General features: G+C 39.7%; 1 protein-coding gene and 2 long non-coding RNA genes across 3 annotated transcripts; all 3 read right to left on the bottom strand.

The window, feature by feature from the left end:
- Positions 1-147: 147 nt before the first annotated feature.
- LOC135494966 (uncharacterized) lies at positions 148-4,610 on the bottom strand. The gene is made up of 5 exons (XR_010448498.1): positions 4,405-4,610; positions 3,923-3,934; positions 3,450-3,473; positions 723-932; positions 148-161 (listed from the first exon to the last, which is right to left on the bottom strand). It is a non-coding gene; the product is annotated as an uncharacterized LOC135494966 (long non-coding RNA).
- Positions 4,611-5,142: 532 nt separating this feature from the next.
- On the bottom strand, positions 5,143-8,686 carry LOC135495095 (uncharacterized). The gene is made up of 5 exons (XR_010448511.1): positions 8,481-8,686; positions 7,975-7,986; positions 7,500-7,523; positions 5,718-5,927; positions 5,143-5,156 (listed from the first exon to the last, which is right to left on the bottom strand). It is a non-coding gene; the product is annotated as an uncharacterized LOC135495095 (long non-coding RNA).
- A 277-nt stretch (positions 8,687-8,963) lies between these two features.
- LOC135494365 (uncharacterized) lies at positions 8,964-17,440 on the bottom strand. Its single transcript, XM_064782283.1, has 10 exons — positions 17,336-17,440; positions 13,619-13,691; positions 12,649-12,858; positions 12,084-12,095; positions 11,343-11,552; positions 10,862-10,873; positions 10,388-10,411; positions 9,735-9,944; positions 9,221-9,232; positions 8,964-9,013 (listed from the first exon to the last, which is right to left on the bottom strand). The coding sequence occupies exons 2-10, from the start codon at positions 13,680-13,682 to the stop codon at positions 8,964-8,966; spliced, it is 804 nt and encodes a 267-aa protein (XP_064638353.1). The 5' UTR covers positions 13,683-13,691; positions 17,336-17,440.
- Positions 17,441-22,294: the final 4,854 nt, after the last annotated feature.

The raw sequence follows: 22,294 nt of genomic DNA, 5'->3' as shown, positions 1-22,294 counted from the left end.
TATCAATGTTTTCATCGGGTTTAGTGAGGGATGATTGCGCCCCGACTTCGGTAAGTTCGTGTACTTTTCACTACTTGAAACATTTCTAATACATGTACAATTTATGAAAGAAAAATGTCTGAAATAAGGGGTGATGAACGTGAACTTACCTCCACAGTGCTCTGCAAGAAAACGAAGCATTGTTTTAACTTTTGATTTTCATTACAAATACATGTAGGTTACTCCCCAATTAGTGGATATGACACACCTTGGTCGAAAATTATCATTATTATCTGATTGTTCAGCATTTTACTCAGTTTTTCATGCAATACAAAACCAAAGATTTAAAGTCGCTTCCATACTCGACCTTATATCTTCTCTGGAGTCAGTAAAGATGATTTGAATCAACACAATAATGAACAACTGCGGCCATTTTTTAATAAGATCGGTCCAACCAGAAGAACCGTGAAAGAAATTCGTCTGTAAGGCCATTTTTCACTAAGATCGGTCCAACTAGAGGAATCGTGAAAGAAATTCGTTTGTGAATGTTGTTCGTGTGGAACTTGATTTCTTTTGCTGTTATTCAGGAAAATAGAAGGGGGTGACAGCTTCCTATGTTATCACCCGTCAGCCCTTCCACTTCATACCAAAGGAAATAACAATACGATAAGCGCAATTGATGAACGATATTAAATCAGGGCATTTTGTTTTGGAATCGAAACCGTGTCTTTTATTTCGCTTACTTGTGAATTGAGCAAAGGTCTTGTGGCCCACGTTGGAAAGCTGTTTCTTAGTGCACACGTGATCCTTTAGCCAACAATCGTTGCCACGTTGTTGGAAGGATTTACAGTCGGTTCGCCTGGTGCATGCCGCCTGGCACGCTGCCCGGTTGAGGTGCGAATGGGAGAGATCATGGCCGGAGCAGTCTGCATTCTCAAATGAATAGCTGCAACCTGGAAGCATGGTAAAAGTGCGGTAAGTGCGTGTGCGTTCGATATAATTTATTGTAAAATACATGTAAATGTACATGTAATACATATCAAGCAGTCCAAATGTTTCAATCTAACCACCCACGTTCGTAAATAAACGTGTTTAACCAAAAGTGATAATCATATTTTGATCTTATTGATGTGCCTCCGAATTGGGGAGTTGAAATAACAATCTTCTTTGTCTCATTGTGTGTAATGCGCTGTCAAGGCAAGAGTCACCGCAAAACTTGCGCACGCTCTAAAATAAAAATATTTGAACAAGGCAATCTGATTTTTTCACTCTAAGTGTTCGGGTACCTAATTTACTAGTGCCACCGTATGGAACAAGAGGCCCAAGGGCCTGGCGCTCAGCTGGGTTAATATCATTAATATCTTCCCGGTGTTTAGTTCATTATGCATGAAAATGGCATGCTCCATGGTATTTGATATCATTTTGCGTTCATTACGGTACCAATGTTTTTGGTTGACATAATTATGCCACTGTTGGAACATTCTCATGGTTTATGGTATGCACCTGTTGATGGGCCATATGAATAAAAACTAGCATAAGCTTTTACTCCAAATTTTGAAGTATTTAGTATGCTTCAAAAATTGGAATAGTTTAGTTCTTGTGAAAGCAAAGGATTTTTAGAAATCAGTATTTGCTACCAAAACAAGTAAATGCTAGACTACATATGAACGAAAATGTAGGATGAACGTTTTACTTGGTAGTATAAATGTATTTTCTTGGAACCATGTAGCCTTTAAAAGTCGAAGTGAATGGTTGGATGTTCCTCTTTGCCGGACTGCATTCACATTTTGTTTGGTGGACATGTCATGCAAGAATTGGTCAAACCATACATCCATTTATGGAGAATCAGAGTGCATGGATTCCGAGTCATTAAAAATGTCTAAAGAATTATTCTTGGGTCATGAAGGGAAACCTGCGTTGTTTAGTATGAAAGTGAAAAATATGACAGAGTTAAGAAAATTATGTTTTATTGAACAATAGTAAGTTTTGATTGTCTGCTTGGCTCCTTGCCAGTTAAATAACATGTGACTATACACAAAATAGAAAACTTTGGTGGAAATTGTAAATCATTTTTTTTATCTATCAGGGGAAACAAGCTGATGATGATCAAGTAAATCATTCATGAGAAATCGTTTTGTTGCTGAAGCTTGCATGACGAAGTTAATGCTAAACCTTTTCTTGTGCTCTACTGCGCCACCGTAGTTTTCTATTTAGACCAGCGATGACGTCATTTCTGGTGATTCCCTATACGCTATTTGGTATTGTACAGTATGCAATGTATTTTTTCAGCGCTGTCAGTTGCCGAAGAGAGTGCCGTAGCTCCCTCAATTTCCAATCAATTTTTATGGGAGTGACATTATTGTATTGCTTAGAATGTCTACCTTTTACTCATGAAAGAATCGTAGAACTAAAACTTAATAGGCGAACAGAATCATGCCGATTCACTGCACATATTGTGGGAATTCTCCACTTCAAAATACATCGGCGATGTCATCGCGAATAACAGAGCATGCACTTCCGATATCGTTTTCACAGAAATGTGGCCAAATTTTCAAGAACTAATTTCTGAAAGTAGTCCCTAAAGACCTTACGACTACCACTGAAACGAACTGGTGATAATATCGCCTACCAGACTACCATCGTCATCGAGCTGAGTGTCATTGAGCTCCAAGATTATTGCACATGGATCGAGTAAACAACATGCCGCCATTTTGTCTCCGCTTCGGTATTTCGTAGGCCGCTAAAATGCACCTTCTCAATTAAAACCAACATAATAAGGCCTCACATCGTTGATTGAATAGGAACACCACACAAAACACAATAAAGTGGGGGTACAATCGATTACGAAGCTGAAGTGAACAGTGATTTATTCCTGGAGCTACTGCTGCTTTTTTGTGTAGCTGCCATGTTTTGAGAACTGGCAAATAGGAGACTTCATTGATGGCTGACGTCATCGGGCGGGAATTTGAATCAGCAGAAATAATTAAAAGGCAGGTAGCGCCCTCTCCTGTTAAAATTTTGAACTTTTTCTCAATAAAATAGTTTTTCAAGAATTTTATCTTAATATTAAAGCATATTTCGACTAATTCTGCTGCTCCTAGGCCGATATAGGCCAGTTTCCTTCATGCGCTCTCGCTCGCAGGAAGTAGGTCGAATGGCGACAAATTTTGTTTTGAAAGTAGAGTTTGACCAGAAGTATCCAGAAATGCAAAATTGAAGTCTCTAGGTCTTACGGTTACAAAATGTGCACCATGGGTTTAACGGACGGACGGACGGACGGACGGACGGACGGACGGACGGACGGACGGACGGACGGACGGACTGACAGACGGACGCCACTGAGCAGCTTGTTTGACAAGCTCAGCTGACTTTGTCAGCTGAGCTAAAAAAGCAATACATTTTGTTGTGGTCTCATTTTTATATGATAGAAATGGCCATCAGGTGTTTAATTTGATGAAAGGAAAACTTACCTGTGTGCTCCGTTGATGGCGAACCTTTAGTAAGAACAATTTATTCAATTCACTTAATCAAATTGACAGCTTTAAATGATGAGAGACTGTTTTTGGAGGGTAGCAAAAATTTAATGTCGGATTTATGTTAGGACATTGTTATTCGTAAAGAGAGCAGACGAGAAGCCGACTACCATGTTCTCGAGAGATATGAACATTGCATTGGTTGATTACCTCTCAAATATCAATTGCTTAAACTTTCGATCCTGATTTATTTTGGATGAAACAATACTTTTAATTGATAATTTAGACAAATCACACTATTTATTCAAATCAGGCCTCGTGTCTGTCTAACTCTCGATATATCAATGTTGTCTTCGGGTTTAGTGAGGGATGATTGCGCCCTGAATTCGGTAAGTTCATGTACTTGCATTTCGAACACAATTTTGGAGGAAAAATATCTGAAATAAAGATAGCAATGAACATGACCTTACCTCCACAGTGCTCTGCAAGAAAACAAAGCATTGTTTTACCTTTTGCTTTTCATATTACAGATAGATTACTCCCCAATTAGTGGATATGACACAGCCTGGTCGAAAATCCAAATTATTATTTCACTGTTCAGGATCGTATTCAGTTTTTCATGCAATACAATACCAAAGATTTAAAGTCTCTTTCATACTCGACCCAATGTCTTCTCTGGCGTCAGTAAAGATGATTTGAATCAACACAGTATACAACTGCAGCCATTTTTTTACTAAGATCGGTCCAACTGGAAGAACCGTGAAAGAAATTCGTTCTTGAATGTTGTTCGTGTGGAACTTGATTTTTTTTGCAGTTGTTCAGGAAAATAGAAGGGGGTGACAGCTTGCTATGTTATCACCCGTCACCGGCCTTCCACTTACCAAAGTAACTGCAAATACAATGCAGTTAATGAAAGATATTGAATCAAAACCGTGTCTTTTATTTTGCTTACTTGTGAATTGAGCAAAGGTCTTGTGGCCCACGTTGGAAAGCTGTTTCTTAGTGCACACGTGATCCTTTAACCAACAATCGTTGCCACGTTGTTGGAAGGATTTACAGTCGGTTCCCCTGGTGCATGCCGCCCGGCACGCTGCTCGGTTGAGGTGGGAATGGGAGAGATCATGGCCGGAGCAGTCTGCATTCTCAAATGAATAGCTACAAGCTGGAAGCATGGTAAAAGAGCGGTAAGTGCATCTGTGGGTTCGAAATATTTTATTGTAAAATACATGTAAGTGTACATGTATTTCATGAACATTCCAAAAACGTTTCACTAACCACCAACGTCTTTATCAAAAACTGATGATCATATTTTGATCTTTTTCGGTTGCCTTTGAATTAGGGAGTTGAAAAAACAATCACCATCTCATTGTGTGTCATGCTCTATCAAGGCATGAGTCACCGCAAACAGATGCACTCTCCATTGAAGCCTTCACTCTTTAAATTAATCAGGAAAACAAACAAATCAGACAGTGGCTATAACACCAACTGTGAAATCAGTAAAAATAGAAGTGGAATTAACCAAATGTCTGTCTTACTCTCGATATATCAATGTTGTCTTCGGGTTTAGTGAGGGATGATTGCGCCCCGACTTCGGTAAGTTCGCGTACTTTTCACTACTTGAAACATTTCTAATACATGTACAATTTATGAAAGAAAAATGTCTGAAATAAGGGGTGATGAACGTGAACTTACCTCCACAGTGCTCTGCAAGAAAACGAAGCATTGTTTTAACTTTTGATTTTCATTACAAATACATGTAGGTTACTCCCCAATTAGTGGATATGACACACCTTGGTCGAAAACTATCATTATTATCTGATTGTTCAGCATTTTACTCAGTTTTTCATGCATTACAAAACCAAAGATTTAAAGTCGCTTCCATACTCGACCTTATATCTTCTCTGGAGTCAGTAAAGATGATTTGAATCAACACAATAATAAACAACTGCGGCCATTTTTTAATAAGATCGGTCCAACCAGAAGAACCGTGAAAGAAATTCGTGTGTAAGGCCATTTTTCACTAAGATCGGTCTTATTAGAAGAATCGTGAAAGAAATTCGTTTGTGAATGTTGTTCGTGTGGAACTTGATTTCTTTTGCTGTTGTTCAGGAAAATAGAAGGGGGTGACAGCTTGCTATGTTATCACCCGTCAGCCCTTCCACTTTATACCAAAGGAAATAACAATACGATAAGCGCAATTGATGAACGATATCAAATCAGGGCACTTTGTTTTGGAATCAAAACCGTGTCTTTTATTTCGCTTACTTGTGAATTGAGCAAAGGTCTTGTGGCCCACGTTGGAAAGCTGTTTCTTAGTGCACACGTGATCCTTTAGCCAACAATCGTTGCCACGTTGTTGGAAGGATTTACAGTCGGTTCGCCTGCTGCATGCCGCCCGGCACGCTGCTCGGTTGAGGTGGGAATGGGAGAGATCATGGCCGGAGCAGTCTGCATTCTCAAATGAATAGCTACAACCTGGAAGCATGGTAAAAGTGCGGTAAGTGCGTGTGCGTTCGATATAATTTATTGTAAAATACATGTAAATGTACATGTAATACATATCAAGCAGTCCAAATGTTTCAATCTAACCACCCACGTTCGTAAATAAACGTGTTTAACCAAAAGTGATAATCATATTTTGATCTTATTGATGTGCCTCCGAATTGGGGAGTTGAAATAACAATGGAGGATACCGCGGTGACGTCACGGCTTTTCCAAGATGGCGCTGCATATTGTAAACAAACTCGATCCACGGCCAAGGGAAAATCAAGTCATCAAATAAAGTTAGATTTTTCGCATCAAATCAGAGTTATTAGTTGTTTTCTGCTATGAAATAAGTCTTCGGACAATAAGTTATCATTTGAATAATAAAAAGTGCTGTTTTGATGGGGAAAAATAGGGTTTTTAAAACCAAATAGCCGGGCACCGATCTTCCAGAATTAGCGATGGTTTCAAAACAGTCTCCCAGATATGGGGCAAACTCTTCATTATCATAATGGGATTTGGAGGCATGTTTACTGATTTTACAAGTTCGAGACCTGTAGGACCTTAAACTCGCATAGATCCCCATAGATCCCCTCTATTTGTCGAGTAAGCGCCCCTGTAAGATCATGCATTTTCGGACACTAGAACGAAATCTTCCTGCGGATATCGCGGTTTCGGTGATGATTTAAGGAGAAATTGACTGTTCTTAGAGTTGTATGGGGCAGAAATGAGTTCATACTTCATGAATACATGAATATATTATGATATGGGCGGGCTTCTAAGTCAAAACAATAACAAACTCAACTGCATCTCTATCGAGTATCGCGTAGTGCATTGCCTAGTGTATTTCGTAGAGTATTTTAGCGGAGGCATTATTTCCACACTTTGGCCACGCTAAACGTCTTTTTTATTCGTGGAAGTTAATCTGCTCTGTAAATTTTATTTTACACAGGAAGAATCCATACTAGGTATTGCAATATTTCATGTCTATTGGTGTTTTTGTGTATAGGAGCGCACCAGACAGTGAGACGTAGAGATGCGTTCAGTGCTGGTGCTGTCAGTAGACCGAATCTGATTGGCCATAGCGATCACTAATATGGGTCTTGATCACGTGATGTGACGTCACCGCGATATCCTCCTTGGTAAGTGCGTGTGCGTTCGATATAATTTATTGTAAAATACATGTAAATGTACATGTAATACATATCAAGCAGTCCAAATGTTTCAATCTAACCACCCACGTTCGTAAATAAACGTGTTTAACCAAAAGTGATAATCATATTTTGATCTTATTGATGTGCCTCCGAATTGGGGAGTTGAAATAACAATCTTCTTTGTTTCATTGTGTGTAATGCGCTGTCAAGGCAAGAGTCACCGCAAAACTTGCGCACGCTCTAAAATGAAAAAATTTGAACAAGGCAATCTGATTTTTTCACTCTAAGTGTTCGGGTACCTAATTTACCAGTGCCACCGTATGGAAAAAAGCACTACATTTTGTTGTGGTCTCATTATATATGACAGAAATGGTCATTAGGTGTTTAATTTGATGAAAGGAAAACTTACCTGTGTGCTCCGTTGATGGCGAACCTTTAGTAAGAACAATTTATTCAATTCACTCAATCAAATTGACAGCTTTAAATGATGAGAGACTGTTTTTGGAGGGTAGCAATAATTTATTGTCGGATTTATGTTTACGGACATTGCTATTCGTAAAGAGAGCAGACGAGAAGCCGACTACCATGTTCTCGAGAGATATGAACATTGCATTGGTTGATTACCTCGCAAATATAAATTGCTTAAACTTTCGATCCTGATTTATTTTGGATGAAACAATACTTTTAATCTATAATTTAGACAAATCACACTATTTATTCAAATCAGGCCTAGTGTCTGTCTTACTCTCGATATATCAATGTTGTTTTCGGGTTTAGTGAGAGATGATGGCGCCCTTAATTCGGTAAGTTTATGTACTTGCATTTCGAACACAATTTTGGAGGAAAAATATGTGAAATAAAGACAGCAATGAACATGACCTTACCTCCACAGTGCTCTGCAAGAAAACAAAGCATTGTTTTACCTTTTGATTTTCATATTACAAATAGGTTACTCCCCAATTAGAGGATATGACACAGCCTGGTCGAAAATCCTCATTATTATCCGATTGTTCAAGATTTCCCTCAGTTTTTCATGCAATACAAGACCAACGAGTTAAAATGCGTCCATACTTGACCTAAAGTCTCCTCTGGTGTCAGCATAGATGATTTGAATCAACACAATAATACAACTGCAGCCATCTTTTACTAAGATCGGTCCAACTGGAAGAACCGTGAAATAAATTCGTATGTGAATGTTGTTCGTGTGGAACTTGATTTCTTTTGCAGTTTTTCAGGAAAATAGAAGGGGGTGACAGCTGCTATGTTATCACCCGTCAGCCCTTCCACTTTATACCAAAGGAAATAACAATACGATAAGCGCAGTTGATGAACGATATCAAATCAGGGAATTTTGTTTTGGAATCGAAACCGTGTCTTTTATTTTGCTTACTTGTGAATTGAGCAAAGGTCTTGTGGCCCACGTTGGAAAGCTGTTTCTTAGTGCACACGTGATCCTTTAGCCAACAATCGTTGCCACGTTGTTGGAAGGATTTACACTCGGTTAGCCTACTGCATGCTGCCCGGCACGCTGCTCGGTTGAGGTGGGAATGGGAGAGATCATGGCCGGAGCAGTCTGCATTCTCAAATGAATAGCTACAAGCTGGAAGCATAGTAAAAACGCGGTAAGTGCATCTGTGGGTTCGAAATATTTTATTGTAAAATACATGTAAGTGTACATGTATTTCATGAACATTCCAAAAACGTTTCACTAACCACCAACGTCTTTATCCAAAACTGATGATCATATTTTGATCTTTTTCGGCTGCCTTTGAATTAGGGAGTTGAAAAAACAATCACCATCTCATTGTGTGTCATGCTCTATCAAGGCATGAGTCACCGCAAACTGATGCACTCTCCATTGAAGCCTTCATTCTTAAAATTTATCAGCAAAACACACAAATCTGACAGTGGCTATAGCACCAACTGTGAAATCAGTAAAAATAGAAGTGGAATTAACCAAATGTCTGTCTTACTCTCGATATGTCAATGTTTTCATCAGGTTTAGTGAGGGATGATTGCGCCCCGACTTCGGTAAGTTCGTGTACTTTTCACTACTTGAAACATTTCTAATACATGTACAATTTATGAAAGAAAAATGTCTGAAATAAGGGGTGATGAACGTGAACTTACCTCCACAGTGCTCTGCAAGAAAACGAAGCACTGTTTTAACTTTTGATTTTCATTACAAATACATGTAGGTTACTCCCCAATTAGTGGATATGACACACCTTGGTCGAAAATTATCATTATTATCTGATTGTTCAGAATTTTACTCAGTTTTTCATGCAATACAAAACCAAAGATTTAAAGTCGCTTCCATACTCGACCTTATATCTTCTCTGGAGTCAGTAAAAATGATTTGAATCAACACAATAATAAACAACTGCGGCCATTTTTTAATAAGATCGGTCCAACCAGAAGAACCGTGAAAGAAATTCGTTTGTGAATGTTGTTCGTGTGGAACTTGATTTCTTTTGCTGTTATTCAGGAAAATAGAAGGGGGTGACAGCTTGCTATGTTATCACCCGTCAGCCCTTCCACTTTATACCAAAGGAAATAACAATACGATAAGCGCAATTGATGAACGATATCAAATCAGGGCATTTTGTTTTGGAATCAAAACCGTGTCTTTTATTTCGCTTACTTGTGAATTGAGCAAAGGTCTTGTGGCCCACGTTGGAAAGCTGTTTCTTAGTGCACACGTGATCCTTTAGCCAACAATCGTTGCCACGTTGTTGGAAGGATTTACAGTCGGTTCGCCTGGTGCATGCCGCCTGGCACGCTGCCCGGTTGAGGTGCGAATGGGAGAGATCATGGCCGGAGCAGTCTGCATTCTCAAATGAATAGCTGCAACCTGGAAGCATGGTAAAAGTGCGGTAAGTGCGTGTGCGTTCGATATAATTTATTGTAAAATACATGTAAATGTACATGTAATACATATCAAGCAGTCCAAATGTTTCAATCTAACCACCCACGTTCGTAAATAAACGTGTTTAACCAAAAGTGATAATCATATTTTGATCTTATTGATGTGCCTCCGAATTTGGGAGTTGAAATAACAATCTTCTTTGTCTCATTGTGTGTAATGCGCTGTCAAGGCAAGAGTCACCGCAAAACTTGCGCACGCTCTAAAATAAAAAAATTTGAACAAGGCAATCTGATTTTTTCACTCTAAGTGTTCGGGTACCTAATTTACCAGTGCCACCGTATGAAAAAAGCAATACATTTTGTTGTGGTCTCATTTTTATATGATAGAAATGGCCATCAGGTGTTTAATTTGATGAAAGGAAAACTTACCTGTGTGCTCCGTTGATGGCGAACCTTTAGTAAGAACAATTTATTCAATTCACTTAATCAAATTGACAGCTTTAAATGATGAGAGACTGTTTTTGGAGGGTAGCAAAAATTTAATGTCGGATTTATGTTTAGGACATTGTTATTCGTAAAGAGAGCAGACGAGAAGCCGACTACCATGTTCTCGAGAGATATGAACATTGCATTGGTTGATTACCTCTCAAATATCAATTGCTTAAACTTTCGATCCTGATTTATTTTGGATGAAACAATACTTTTAATTGATAATTTAGACAAATCACACTATTTATTCAAATCAGGCCTCGTGTCTGTCTAACTCTCGATATATCAATGTTGTCTTCGGGTTTAGTGAGGGATGATTGTGCCCTGAATTCGGTAAGTTCATGTACTTGCATTTCGAACACAATTTTGGAGGAAAAATATCTGAAATAAAGATAGCAATGAACATGACCTTACCTCCACAGTGCTCTGCAAGAAAACAAAGCATTGTTTTACCTTTTGCTTTTCATATTACAAATAGATTACTCCCAAATTAGTGGATATGACACAGCCTGGTCGAAAATCCAAATTATTATTTCACTGTTCAGGATCGTATTCAGTTTTTCATGCAATACAATACCAAAGATTTAAAGTCTCTTTCATACTCGACCCAATGTCTTCTCTGGCGTCAGTAAAGATGATTTGAATCAACACAGTATACAACTGCAGCCATTTTTTACAAAGATCGGTCCGATTGGAAGAACCGTGAAAGAAATTCGTTCTTGAATGTTGTTCATGTGGAACTTGATTTCTTTTGCAGTTGTTCAGGAAAATAGAAGGGGGTGACAGCTTGCTATGTTATCACCCGTCACCGGCCTTCCACTTACCAAAGTAACTGCAAATACAATGCAATTAATGAAAGATATTGAATCAAAACCGTGTCTTTTATTTTGCTTACTTGTGAATTGAGCAAAGGCCTTGTGGCCCACGTTGGAAAGCTGTGTCTTAGTGCACACGTGATCCTTTAACCAACAATCGTTGCCACGTTGTTGGAAGGATTTACAGTCGGTTCCCCTGGTGCATGCCGCCCGGCACGCTGCTCGGTTGAGGTGGGAATGGGAGAGATCATGGCCGGAGCAGTCTGCATTCTCAAATGAATAGCTACAAGCTGGAAGCATGGTAAAAGAGCGGTAAGTGCATCTGTGGGTTCGAAATATTTTATTGTAAAATACATGTAAGTGTACATGTATTTCATGAACATTCCAAAAACGTTTCACTAACCACCAACGTCTTTATCCAAAACTGATGATCATATTTTGATCTTTTTCGGCTGCCTTTGAATTAGGGAGTTGAAAAAAACAATCACCGTCTCATTGTGTGTCATGCTCTATCAAGGCATGAGTCACCGCAAACTGATGCACTCTCCATTGAAGCCTTCACTCTTTAAATTAATCAGCAAAACAAACAAATCTGACAGTGGCTATAGCACCAACTGTGAAATCAGTAAAAATAGAAGTGGAATTAACCAAATGTCTGTCTTACTCTCGATATATCAATGTTTTCATCGGGTTTAGTGAGGGATGATTGCGCCCCGACTTTGGTAAGTTCGCGTACTTTTCACTACTTGAAACATTTCTAATACATGTAAAATTTATGAAAGAAAAATGTCTGAAATAAGGGGCGATGAACGTGAACTTACCCCCACAGTGCTCTGCAAGAAAACAAAGCATTGTTTTAACTTTAGATTTTCATTACAAATAGGTTAATCCCCAATTAGTGGATATGACACACCTTGGTCTAAAATTATAATTATTATCTCATTGTTCAGGATTTTCCTCAGTTTTTCATGCAATAAAAGAGCAAATATTTAAAGTCGCTTTCATACTCGACCTTATATCTTCTCTGGAGTCATTAAAGATGATTTGAATCAACACAATAATAAACAACTGCAGCCATTTTTTACTAAGATCGGTCCAACCAGAAGAACCGTGAAAGAAATTCGTGTGTAAGGCCATTTTTCACTAAGATCGCCCAACCAGAAGAATCGTGAAAGAAATTCGTTTGTGAATGTTGTTCGTGTGGAACTCTATTTCTTTTGCAGTTTTTCAGGAAAATAGAAGGGGCTGACAGCTTGCTATGTTATCACCCGTCAGCCCTTCCACTTTATACCAAAGGAAATAACAATACGATAAGCGCAATTGATAAACGATATCAAATCAGGGCATTTTGTTTTGGAATCGAAACCGTGTCTTTTTTTTGCTTACTTGTGAACTGAGCAAAGGTCTTGTGGCCCACGTTGGAAAGCTGTTTCTTAGTGCACACGTGATCCTTTAGCCAACAATCGTTGCCACGTTGTTGGAAGGATTTGCAGTCTGTTCGCCTGGTGCATGCCGCCCGGCACGCTGCTCGGTTGAGGTGGGAATGGGAGAGATCATGGCCGGAGCAGTCTGCATTCTCAAATGTGTACCAACAAGCTGGAAGCATGGTAAAAGCGCGGTAAGTGCATGTGGGTTCGAAATTTGTTTCATTGTAAAATAAGTGTACACGGATTTTATGAACAGTCCAAATGTTTCAATCTTTCACCGAAACTGTTACTATCTTACTCCCATTCTGTGGAGGCCTTCTGTAAAGCTTCTTGTGCCAAATTGTGTCATTTTCATTTTGGTTTCGTAACCATTCTTGTCTAGTGATTTAAAAAGGCAGCGAGAACCAGTGAATGCTGATCCATTAATCAATGCAAAGTTAATCATCATACCAATGCCTGCCAACTTTATTGACCAGACGAAGTCGGCAGTGACAATTGATATCGTACATCAGCACCATTAAGATCGATAACCTCATCTTGTTCATCGGTTAAGCGGATATTCACCTTTTACTATTTGCTATTTCGATAGTTAAAACAATTATTTTCACAGTTGGTGCAAAGGAACTAATACGTTAGATTAGTAAAGAAGATAGATGTATCCCTCCAAAGCTTTTCTGACAGTGTGTAGCATATGGATACCGATGGCGCTTTCGCGACTTAGTTTTTGTGTGATTTGGGCAAGAAAACGAACGTTTCCTTATGCTAATTTCACAAATAGAACACGAGTCGTACATTAGTTATTCATAGGCTGAAAACATTACATCACTTCGAACTTTGCTTTTATTTTTGAAAAACTATCAGAACAAAAATAAACGAGACAGTGTTCCTGACAACCTTATATATTTCGCAATGATAGACGTGTGGCTTACCTGCATTCACCGCTACTATCGTTGAACACAGAATTAAGAACGTTGGAGTTGAAAATGTCCCCATTTTAGATCCCTGAAAAATAGATGTAGGGTTAGGCCTATCACTTACGCTGTTCGAGGTGTATAATTGTCTCTAAATTACTAAGTCATTTGCCAAAAAATAATGCTATAGCCAGGAACAAAATCAATCAAATTAGCCGGGAATTCATTCAAAACACGGCCAACAGGTCCATTTCTTGACTTCGTGTAGTGACAGAGGTTGAAGGAGGCCCGTCTTTCGGGTAGAGTGATGGAAAACTTGATTCGTTTGTATACTGTTGGAGTAAAAGTTGGTGGGAAATGCCATTTTGCAGGCCTCTAGTCTCTAAAGGGAAAAAGTAACAAACGTCATTTTTTGCATGAAAAAAATGGTTTTCTTCAAAATGGCGCTTGTGGCGCTGCGATACAACCTTCCAGTCCCGAGCTTCAGCCGCTTGCTCGAGTGTTAAGTTTAACCACCGCGCCGAAAATTACTCGAGGAGTGTAAAACACGTTATGTAAGATGTGTACACGTTTGAAAAAATTTTGTGCGCCAATCATCTGGAACACATAACACTAAACAGGACGTGTTTTTTTCAGAACAACCAGATATATTGCATCATGTGAAGGGCAGGCCAACACTCGGCACTATCGATCGAGCTTGTCGATCAGTAATGTGGGCGGGGGAGGAGGATACGACTGACTCTAAATTATCGAGGCTGGTAATATTGACGAATTAGGGAAATAGATTTTAATACGTATTTAACACATCATTCGATATTCTGTCCGACGTCTCATCAACATCTGTCGCACTAGTTTGTTGATAATTATAAAATTCTGAATCCATTAACTTGACAGCATACATATATTTACATGCACTGGTCGACAACCGGTGGATATGAGTATTTGTTAATATTTCAATACGCCTAACTGTAGGTATTTAGTTATCCATTTCGAGTATGGACGAATATGGTGGCCTTCCTCGTCCCTTTTTAAGGCCATGGGCCAAGTTTGAAAAATGTGAAGTTCCGATTGACAAATTAGCGGACAATGGGAAGACAGTGGCTATTGAGCAATAAGGGGGTGCTGATTTCTTATATCAATTTTCCCGCTCATAAAGTTGCACATTACCTCACCAAAAATGACCGTAGAAATGGGAGCCTTAACAAGGCCTAATGGTCCCATAGTAGGGGTCAAAAAGCTGATGCCATCGAAGGATGTCAAAATGTATATCAAAATTAACATCTATTAGAGTACTTTGAGATGGCATATTTTTTACCCCCTTTGACGAAACTCGGGACCCCCTGGAAGGGGCAATAAGGGCAAAAACGGTACCTTCGACCCCTCCTATGCGCTTCAAGGGCAGAACAGATGAATCAAAACTGTTTTATTCGACGCCCTCGCGCTAGAGATTGCAAATGCTAATCCCCCCCCCCCCAAAAAGTCACCAAGAAAAAGGTCTTTGTGACCTTGCTTTTAGTTGAAAGATTTCAAAAAGTGTAATTTTGCGCGAGCTCCCCTCGAAGCTTCGTCCAGAACAAAAAAGGCAGGTACGCCCCTGGTTGCTATACATGTATATATATATTCATAATTCTTTTTTTGTTTTGTGTAGAGAGCTGAGTGTCAACTTGAATATATTGGCTCTATAAACAATATCGGGCGAAATTTTGGCAAATATCTATGTACTATACTATTAGGTGGAGGTCAAAAAGAGCATTTTCTCGGTTATCCAAATATTTAAAGCGTGTGCCAGCTGTTATGGTAATATCTTCTCACTTTATTATGATTCAAATGGGCACTTCCAGGCGAACGTAAATGGACATTTTAAGTGCCAATGTTTAAAATTAAAATTAATTGAATTATTACCAATGTTAACAGCTGGCACACGCAATGAACGTATTTACACGTTCGTATTAGCATAAATGGACGGATTGGAACAATTCTCATAGTTACCCGGGGGCAGATTTGGAAAAAAAGATTGAAGGAACATTCAACTGATATGAGTGACAGTCATGGTTCAGTGGAACCTGGACATCATTGGCTCGATAAACAATATCGGGCGATAGTTTGGCAAATACATGTATCTATATTATATGAATTCATATTCCTATACACTGAATGTAAATGAGGTCAGTAATTGCCTCATTTGGGATAAATCATGAGGTGGTATAAACGCCTCTCGCAGAAGTGTGCCTGGGAGACTGATCAAGTCTTGTGACTTATGCATTTTCTTTCTCATTTTTCATATTGTTCGAAGCCACGTCAGGAATATATGACGAATGTACGCAATGTATTTTCATGTGTTTCAAATAATAAACGCTGCGGGAGGGGCATTTGAAGGGGAAATAAGGCCATCATTTCCATCTGTTCCAGTGCATTTTCCTATTACATTAGAATTAGTAAATCATACTTGTGTCGCAAACAGGGATAGATCTCTTTGCTTTTGCTTTCGGCATAGTACAGCCGGTGATCAAGCTGTAGAAATGGCTGAAACCACGCCGGTCGTTTAGATGAACATACCGGTAAATTACCGAACCCTCTCTTCCCGATCACCTCGCCTATTGATAAGTATGCGCAGTGAGAAAAAGCCGTCGCGGCGAGCGCATCAGATAACTACAAAAGTTATTTCGGGCGGCGACGCGGCGACGACCGCCCGCTATTTTTTCCGCATGGTTTTGGTGAGGCTTTTTGATAGAAAAACATTTTGAGTTATTTTCGGGCGGGTGACACGAGCCAACTAGTTTTTCGCCGTCGCGGCCCGCGGCGCGGTTGTGGTGTGAACGTGCCCAGGAGCAGAGCCCATGCGTGTGTCATGCGGCCGTGAATATTGCCTTAAGGGCTGTTTTCACCGAACGCGGTTATCGCAGCGATTTGCGATCCGTTTGCCGTTGCGACGGTCGCAGAGGATCACTTTCATGGATTACCCAATAACAGTTTCCACCAGTACAGTGCGATTCAGTCAAATTGCGTCAGCCGCTCCGACCATCGCTGGAAATCACTTTCAGACTGATTTTAATGCGATTACCCGCACGGGTACCAATCAGAATGTTCGTTCTTTCTTTCGGTGGCATAGCTTCCCGATAGTTCGTATCTTCTTTCATCAAGTCTCCCTCAATCAAGTTCAGGATCTCTCCAAATTGACGTGTACTCATACGGAAATACTGGTGAAACTTGTCTTCGTACGAATAAAGTTCTCTCACAAGCTGATGATACTCCCAGTATTTCTTTCTCTTCTGGAATATATCATGAACCCATATTCCATGCTGCCTCTTTCGATTTCTTGTCCTGGTACAAAGATACAAGGCCAAAATCTCATCTATTTCAACTTCGTTTCTTGCATGTCAGCCATTTGCAAAAACACTTCGGATGTCTTGTTGCGATTACTTGCGAGATTTCTCGTATTCGGTGGGAACTGTAAATCGACAAACTCGTCGTGATGATCGCTCTGTCGGTCGCAGCGGTTTTGGTGGAAACAGGCCTTTAATTCTGACTTTGGCTTTGAGCCATTTCTCGTATGGGCAAACTTGGTTTATTACTCATCCTGCCACTTGAGGTCATTTTAATTGAGTACCGTTAAACATGATATTCTGGGCCTGCAAGCAGATGCAATGTAATGCTCATCGGGGAAGAGGTATATTTTAGGTCCTTGCTATTCTATGTTGTACGTGATACACGGCGTGGAAGTACAGAAGTGCTTACCTTAAACAGTCGGAGCAGCCTTGCTTGCGAGCAAAAATGCAACTGTCGGAACGTACTAGTATCGGGCTTTTAGTAAGTGGTTATCCAATGAACAAAACTTGTTAATGTTTGTGCCAGCTGTTATGGAAATAATTTTTCGATTCATTATACTTATGATTCAGATTTTAACTAGAGGCCTGTCGGCCTGGGAGCTTCGCTGGGGGGGGGGGGGGGGGGGGCGGAGATCATTGGATTGTTGACGTTAAAATGTTCCCAACCACATCAAAATTACAGATAGTATCATGGCAAAAAAGCATTCTACAATTAGTGCAGAATATTTACAATCTCCCCAGATATAATTACATCGACAACTCTATGCGACAACTCAATCATTTGGGAACTATGCTCGCATTAATTCCTCAGCCTGGTTGTTGTTAGGTAGCGATATTTTCATGTGAAAAAGCAATGTATGTATTCATACGCCCTGTACATCTATGTATTGTTCAGTGTACAGCGAATAAAATTTTACATGATTTCTCGAAGTAGTCCGGCATTAATGGTTATATGGAAGAAAAAAATGGGCAATTCCAGGCACTGTCAAAAGGAAATAAAAATTGGAAGAATAATAATATTAAAATAATGAATAAAAATATTACCATAACAGCTGGCATTTTTTAAAGGAATTCCATGCACTCTAAAAAATTGGGGCTAAAAGTAGTTATTTCATTTACTATTTTGAGAAGTTAACGTCATATTACTACTTAAATAATTATCAGAGGTTCTGATTACTACTTTCGTAGTTGTTTAGTATGTACAATTTACTGTTTGGGTGTAGTTAATTGAATCGACCAATCAAAAGTGTCTATTTCTACAATTTACTACTTTGGTAGTAAACGCCTCGACCAATCAAAGAGCCTCCTGTGCGCAGACGGTAATTTAGAAGCGCCGCCATCTTTTTTCCCGCTTCAAGTTCAAGACGTGCAACTTCAACCGAAAACAATCAGGATGGAAAATAATTTAAGAGCATGGGGGATGGAAGATCTCATTCCAGTTTTTGAAGGTAAGAATATCTGCAGCACCTGCAGAAAGCAATTTAGATATATATTCATCATTCAATAGTGAGAAAAATCAAGATTTCTTTGAGCCCCCTTGGCCCGTGTTCAAGTTGCGCAGCCGCCGCCGCCGCCGCATTGCAACGGACGGACGCCGTAAAGTTGGTCCTTCAATAATCCGAAATCATCTGGTCTGGTAAATGAATTATGGCTTCAAAACATATCGGGAAATGTTTTAGATGATGTATGAAATCATTTTTCGCCAGTAACAAGGCAAATTGGAGAGCCAAAGTTAGGAATATGGTGACCTAAAAATAGTATACAAATTACAAAACTTCGGGCGGCAGCCGGCTGTCTTGCCGCATGAAAAATTGCCGATATGAATTTCATGAGGAGGCCCTATGATCGAAAAATAAATAGGCCTACACCTTGTAAATTATTCTAAAAATCATTTTTCTTGGAATATGCTTGCTGTTAAAGAACTGTGTGACTTCAGTAATGAGTTTGGTGGAAGATCAGCCGTGATAATTCAAATATCCCGCCAAAGAATGTCGTCATCAATAATTCAATTTTTCACCCATGGTGGCGCAGTGTCCATTCAGAACTGACAACATCCGGCATTTCCGGCCGTAGATTTTCAGCTGGCCTAATCGTGTCTAATAACTGCATGATTTGATAAACATACCATGCATACAGCCGAATAAGGGCGATATATTCGTCAAATTCTTGACGTATTGTCGCCCTGTCATCACTGTGATCTTAGTCGACTTAAGATTGATTTAGGCCTAGTCTAGTTACTCTACTAAAAGATGTGACTGATGATGGGCCCCGTGATGGGCCTGTCGTGTAATGTTTTGAGTGTTTCCAGTTTTGTCTCGAGAGTGTTCTCAGTTTTCTGGTTTCCCTCGGCCTTTTTTGTAGGCCTAGGCCTAGCTACTGATTAACAGTTAAGCTGAATATCATCATCATTATTATGATAATTATGTTTGGCTTGGGAACAGACAAAGATAGGTTGACAAGTTTTTCTGTGGTCTATCTACATGATCATCATGATCTATCGAATGTTTGTTGTTGACCGTTGTTGTTCCCCATCATCATGCCCATATATTTCAGTGTTTCCACACAATACAGTTGTCTATTATGTGGAAACACTGAAATATTGGGAACAACAACAAACATTCGACAGGTCGAGATGTTCAGCGCAGGTATAGTATGTGTGTGTACTTTATTTGTGGCTTGGACATGTTGGACCGCTTTTTCACCCCGTCAGGCCCGTGAAATCAACTGCAACCTCTCCGAGCATCTCCCGCCTCACCGAGTCATGGCCAACAACCTCTCCGAGCAAATCCAGCCACCAACCGAAGACCTCCTCACAACAAGGCCCTCGTATTGACTGTTAAATGCGGTTAAATGTTTATTTCTGTTCTGTAAATTAACAAGTTATAAAGTATGCTTAAAATATCTCTCATTTCATGCATTTCAGAACAAGGTATTGATGAAGAAGTTGCAGTTTTGTTGGACGACTCAACCCTGAGGGAGCTAGTGCCGAGGATAGGAATTCGTTTGAAACTAAAACAACTAATCTCATTACATTTACAGGTAAGCCTGTAGACTGTTTATACTTGTACTATAACTTCTAAGCGGATCATGGAAACCAGTAGCAGCAGTCATCGTTTTACCTGTTTTGTTTGTTCCAATTTTTGTCAAGGACTACAACATCTTTTTTATCATCTGCGGACAAACCATGCAATAGTATATTCGAGTGATTATTTTGCCTGTGCTGAAGATGGGTGTCAGCGGACTTTCAGTACCCCTTGGCCTTATAAAAGACATCTACTTAAGCATGTTCTTTCACTTGACACTGCAAGCCATGATGTTGGTGAATGCCCAATGGACGTTTCCCCCCTAGACAATACCGTTGATGATGAAGTGTCAGATGGAGATGATCCAGGAAAAAGCATGAATTATGAGCAAAACACATCCCAGCCTCAGAGTAGAAGTGAATCTGTTACTGTTGACCTTCATGCCATTGCCGCCAATTTTGTTAGTAAAATGAAAGCCAAATCAAATGTCCCATTATCCTCATTACAAAATATTATTGAATGTACCTCAGAAATGTTCAGTGAGATCGTTGGAATGCTAGAGAATGAAACGCTGCGTGTGATGGAGGTGACTGGTGTAGAATTAGAATGTGAAAAAGTTCAACATTTGAAGAAGATTTTCAAAGACTCCAGTTCTCCATTCGCGGGCTTTGAAAGTCAATATAAGCAGGAAAAGTATTTCACAGATAAAGGTACGTACATTCCCCCTGTATCCATTCCACTTGGTGAAGCCTTCAATCCAAAGCGTGATGCAGCTACTGGAGGTGTTCGACAGACCCAGACACACGACAGTTTCCAGTATATACCAGTCAACGGTGTTTTACGTGCTGTTCTTAACCAAGATGGTGTGCTTGATGGGATAGAGCAGTACAGGTCCGCAACGGCTACGTGTGATGACCTGAAGGACTTCAAGGACGGGGAGTTTTACCAATCTCATCAGTGCCTCAGCAATCATGACTGCGTGAACATTCTTCTCTACTTTGACGAGCTCGAGACAACAAATCCGTTACGAGGAAATGGTACCCATAAATTAGGAATGTTTTACTTCACCATAAAGGATATCCACCCTGTTTACCAATCATGTTTAGATAATATATTTTTGTTGGCTGTTGCCCGATCTGAGGACATAAAACACTATGGGATAGATGCTATTGTTGGCCATATTCTTCCAGATTTGAAGAGCCTCGAGTTGGAAGGACTCACTGTTCAGAATGGTGATGACACGACATCAACGCTGAAAGTTAGCATTGCCCTTGGACAGACAACTGGTGACAATCTTGGACTCCATACACTTTTCGGTTTTGCTGAAAGTTTCACAGCAAACTTTCCATGCCGTTATTGCAGCATGCATAGAGATGCCGCCCATACTGCCACCAGGGAAGAGAGTGAATTGCGCCGCACACGGGCCACATATGATGAAGATGTCACAACCAACAATGTTTCCGAGACGGGGATAAAGAGAAGATGCCCTCTTAATGATCTCAGCAGTTTCCATGTTATTGACAACCATGTGTTCGATATCATGCACGATTTATTGGAAGGAGTCTGTTTGATTGAGATAAAATTAGCTCTAAAATCTTGGATTGACCAAGGCCGCCTCACTCTCGATACAATCAACAATAGATTGACTAGTTTTGACTACGGATTTTGTGAGGATAAGAAAAAGCTATAAAACTTCCCAAGATGAACGCTAACACCAACTTTGAAAACATTCATTTTACCTATATTTACCAAGGCAGATATGGAAAGAACAGTTAATTCGCTTTGTTTAGTACAAGGTGGTTTTTGTGATATAAATCTTTTTTTAAATTATTTGAATTGTTATACCATGAAGCAAATACTTGAAACTGACAGGTAGCCAATGAATTTCTAGAGAGCAGGGAGCGCAACTTGTTTATACTTTGAATACATTGTTATCAATTGCTTTTATTACAGTGATATGGGGGGGGGGGAGCCTGTTATACACTATGATTCAAAAATATGTGATAGTACAATGTAGTTGATGTTTGTTATTAAATAAAGTTTTAATTGTTAGAATCAAAAAATAATTTCCTTTTCCTTCCTGCTCTGGATAGACTACAGATTCAGCTGGATGTCTTGTGGCGTCTCCGTCTGGGTTCAGACAAGATGGAAGTGACTCAAGACACTGGACTGGGGTCCAAGTCCATGATCGTTGTGACTGCTGGATACGAAAATGCAGCAAGATCATAATGCCCCAAAATACGGCCCATGTTAGATAATTACCACCAAGGAATAGTAATGGCGACCACTACTCTCAGAAATAGTAAAAATTTAACCATTTATGTGGTTCAACCAAAACCACCAGG

The sequence above is a fragment of the Lineus longissimus genome, chromosome 10 (genome assembly GCF_910592395.1).
Source record: "Lineus longissimus chromosome 10, tnLinLong1.2, whole genome shotgun sequence".
NCBI classification, from domain to species: domain Eukaryota; kingdom Metazoa; phylum Nemertea; class Pilidiophora; order Heteronemertea; family Lineidae; genus Lineus; species Lineus longissimus.
This window is presented reverse-complemented; position numbering and strand designations above follow the sequence as displayed.

Excerpts from the sequence above, each read along its gene's own strand:
- LOC135494365 (XM_064782283.1), bottom strand. The coding sequence starts at position 13,682 with ATGGGGACATTTTCAACTCCAACGTTCTTAATTCTGTGTTCAACGATA. Across the intron at positions 12,859-13,618 it reads GATAGTAGCGGTGAATGCAG|CTTGTTGGTACACATTTGAG; the intron begins GTAAGCCACACG and ends CCATGCTTCCAG. Across the intron at positions 9,945-10,387 it reads GCCATCAACGGAGCACACAG|GTTGCAGCTATTCATTTGAG; the intron begins GTAAGTTTTCCT and ends CCATGCTTCCAG.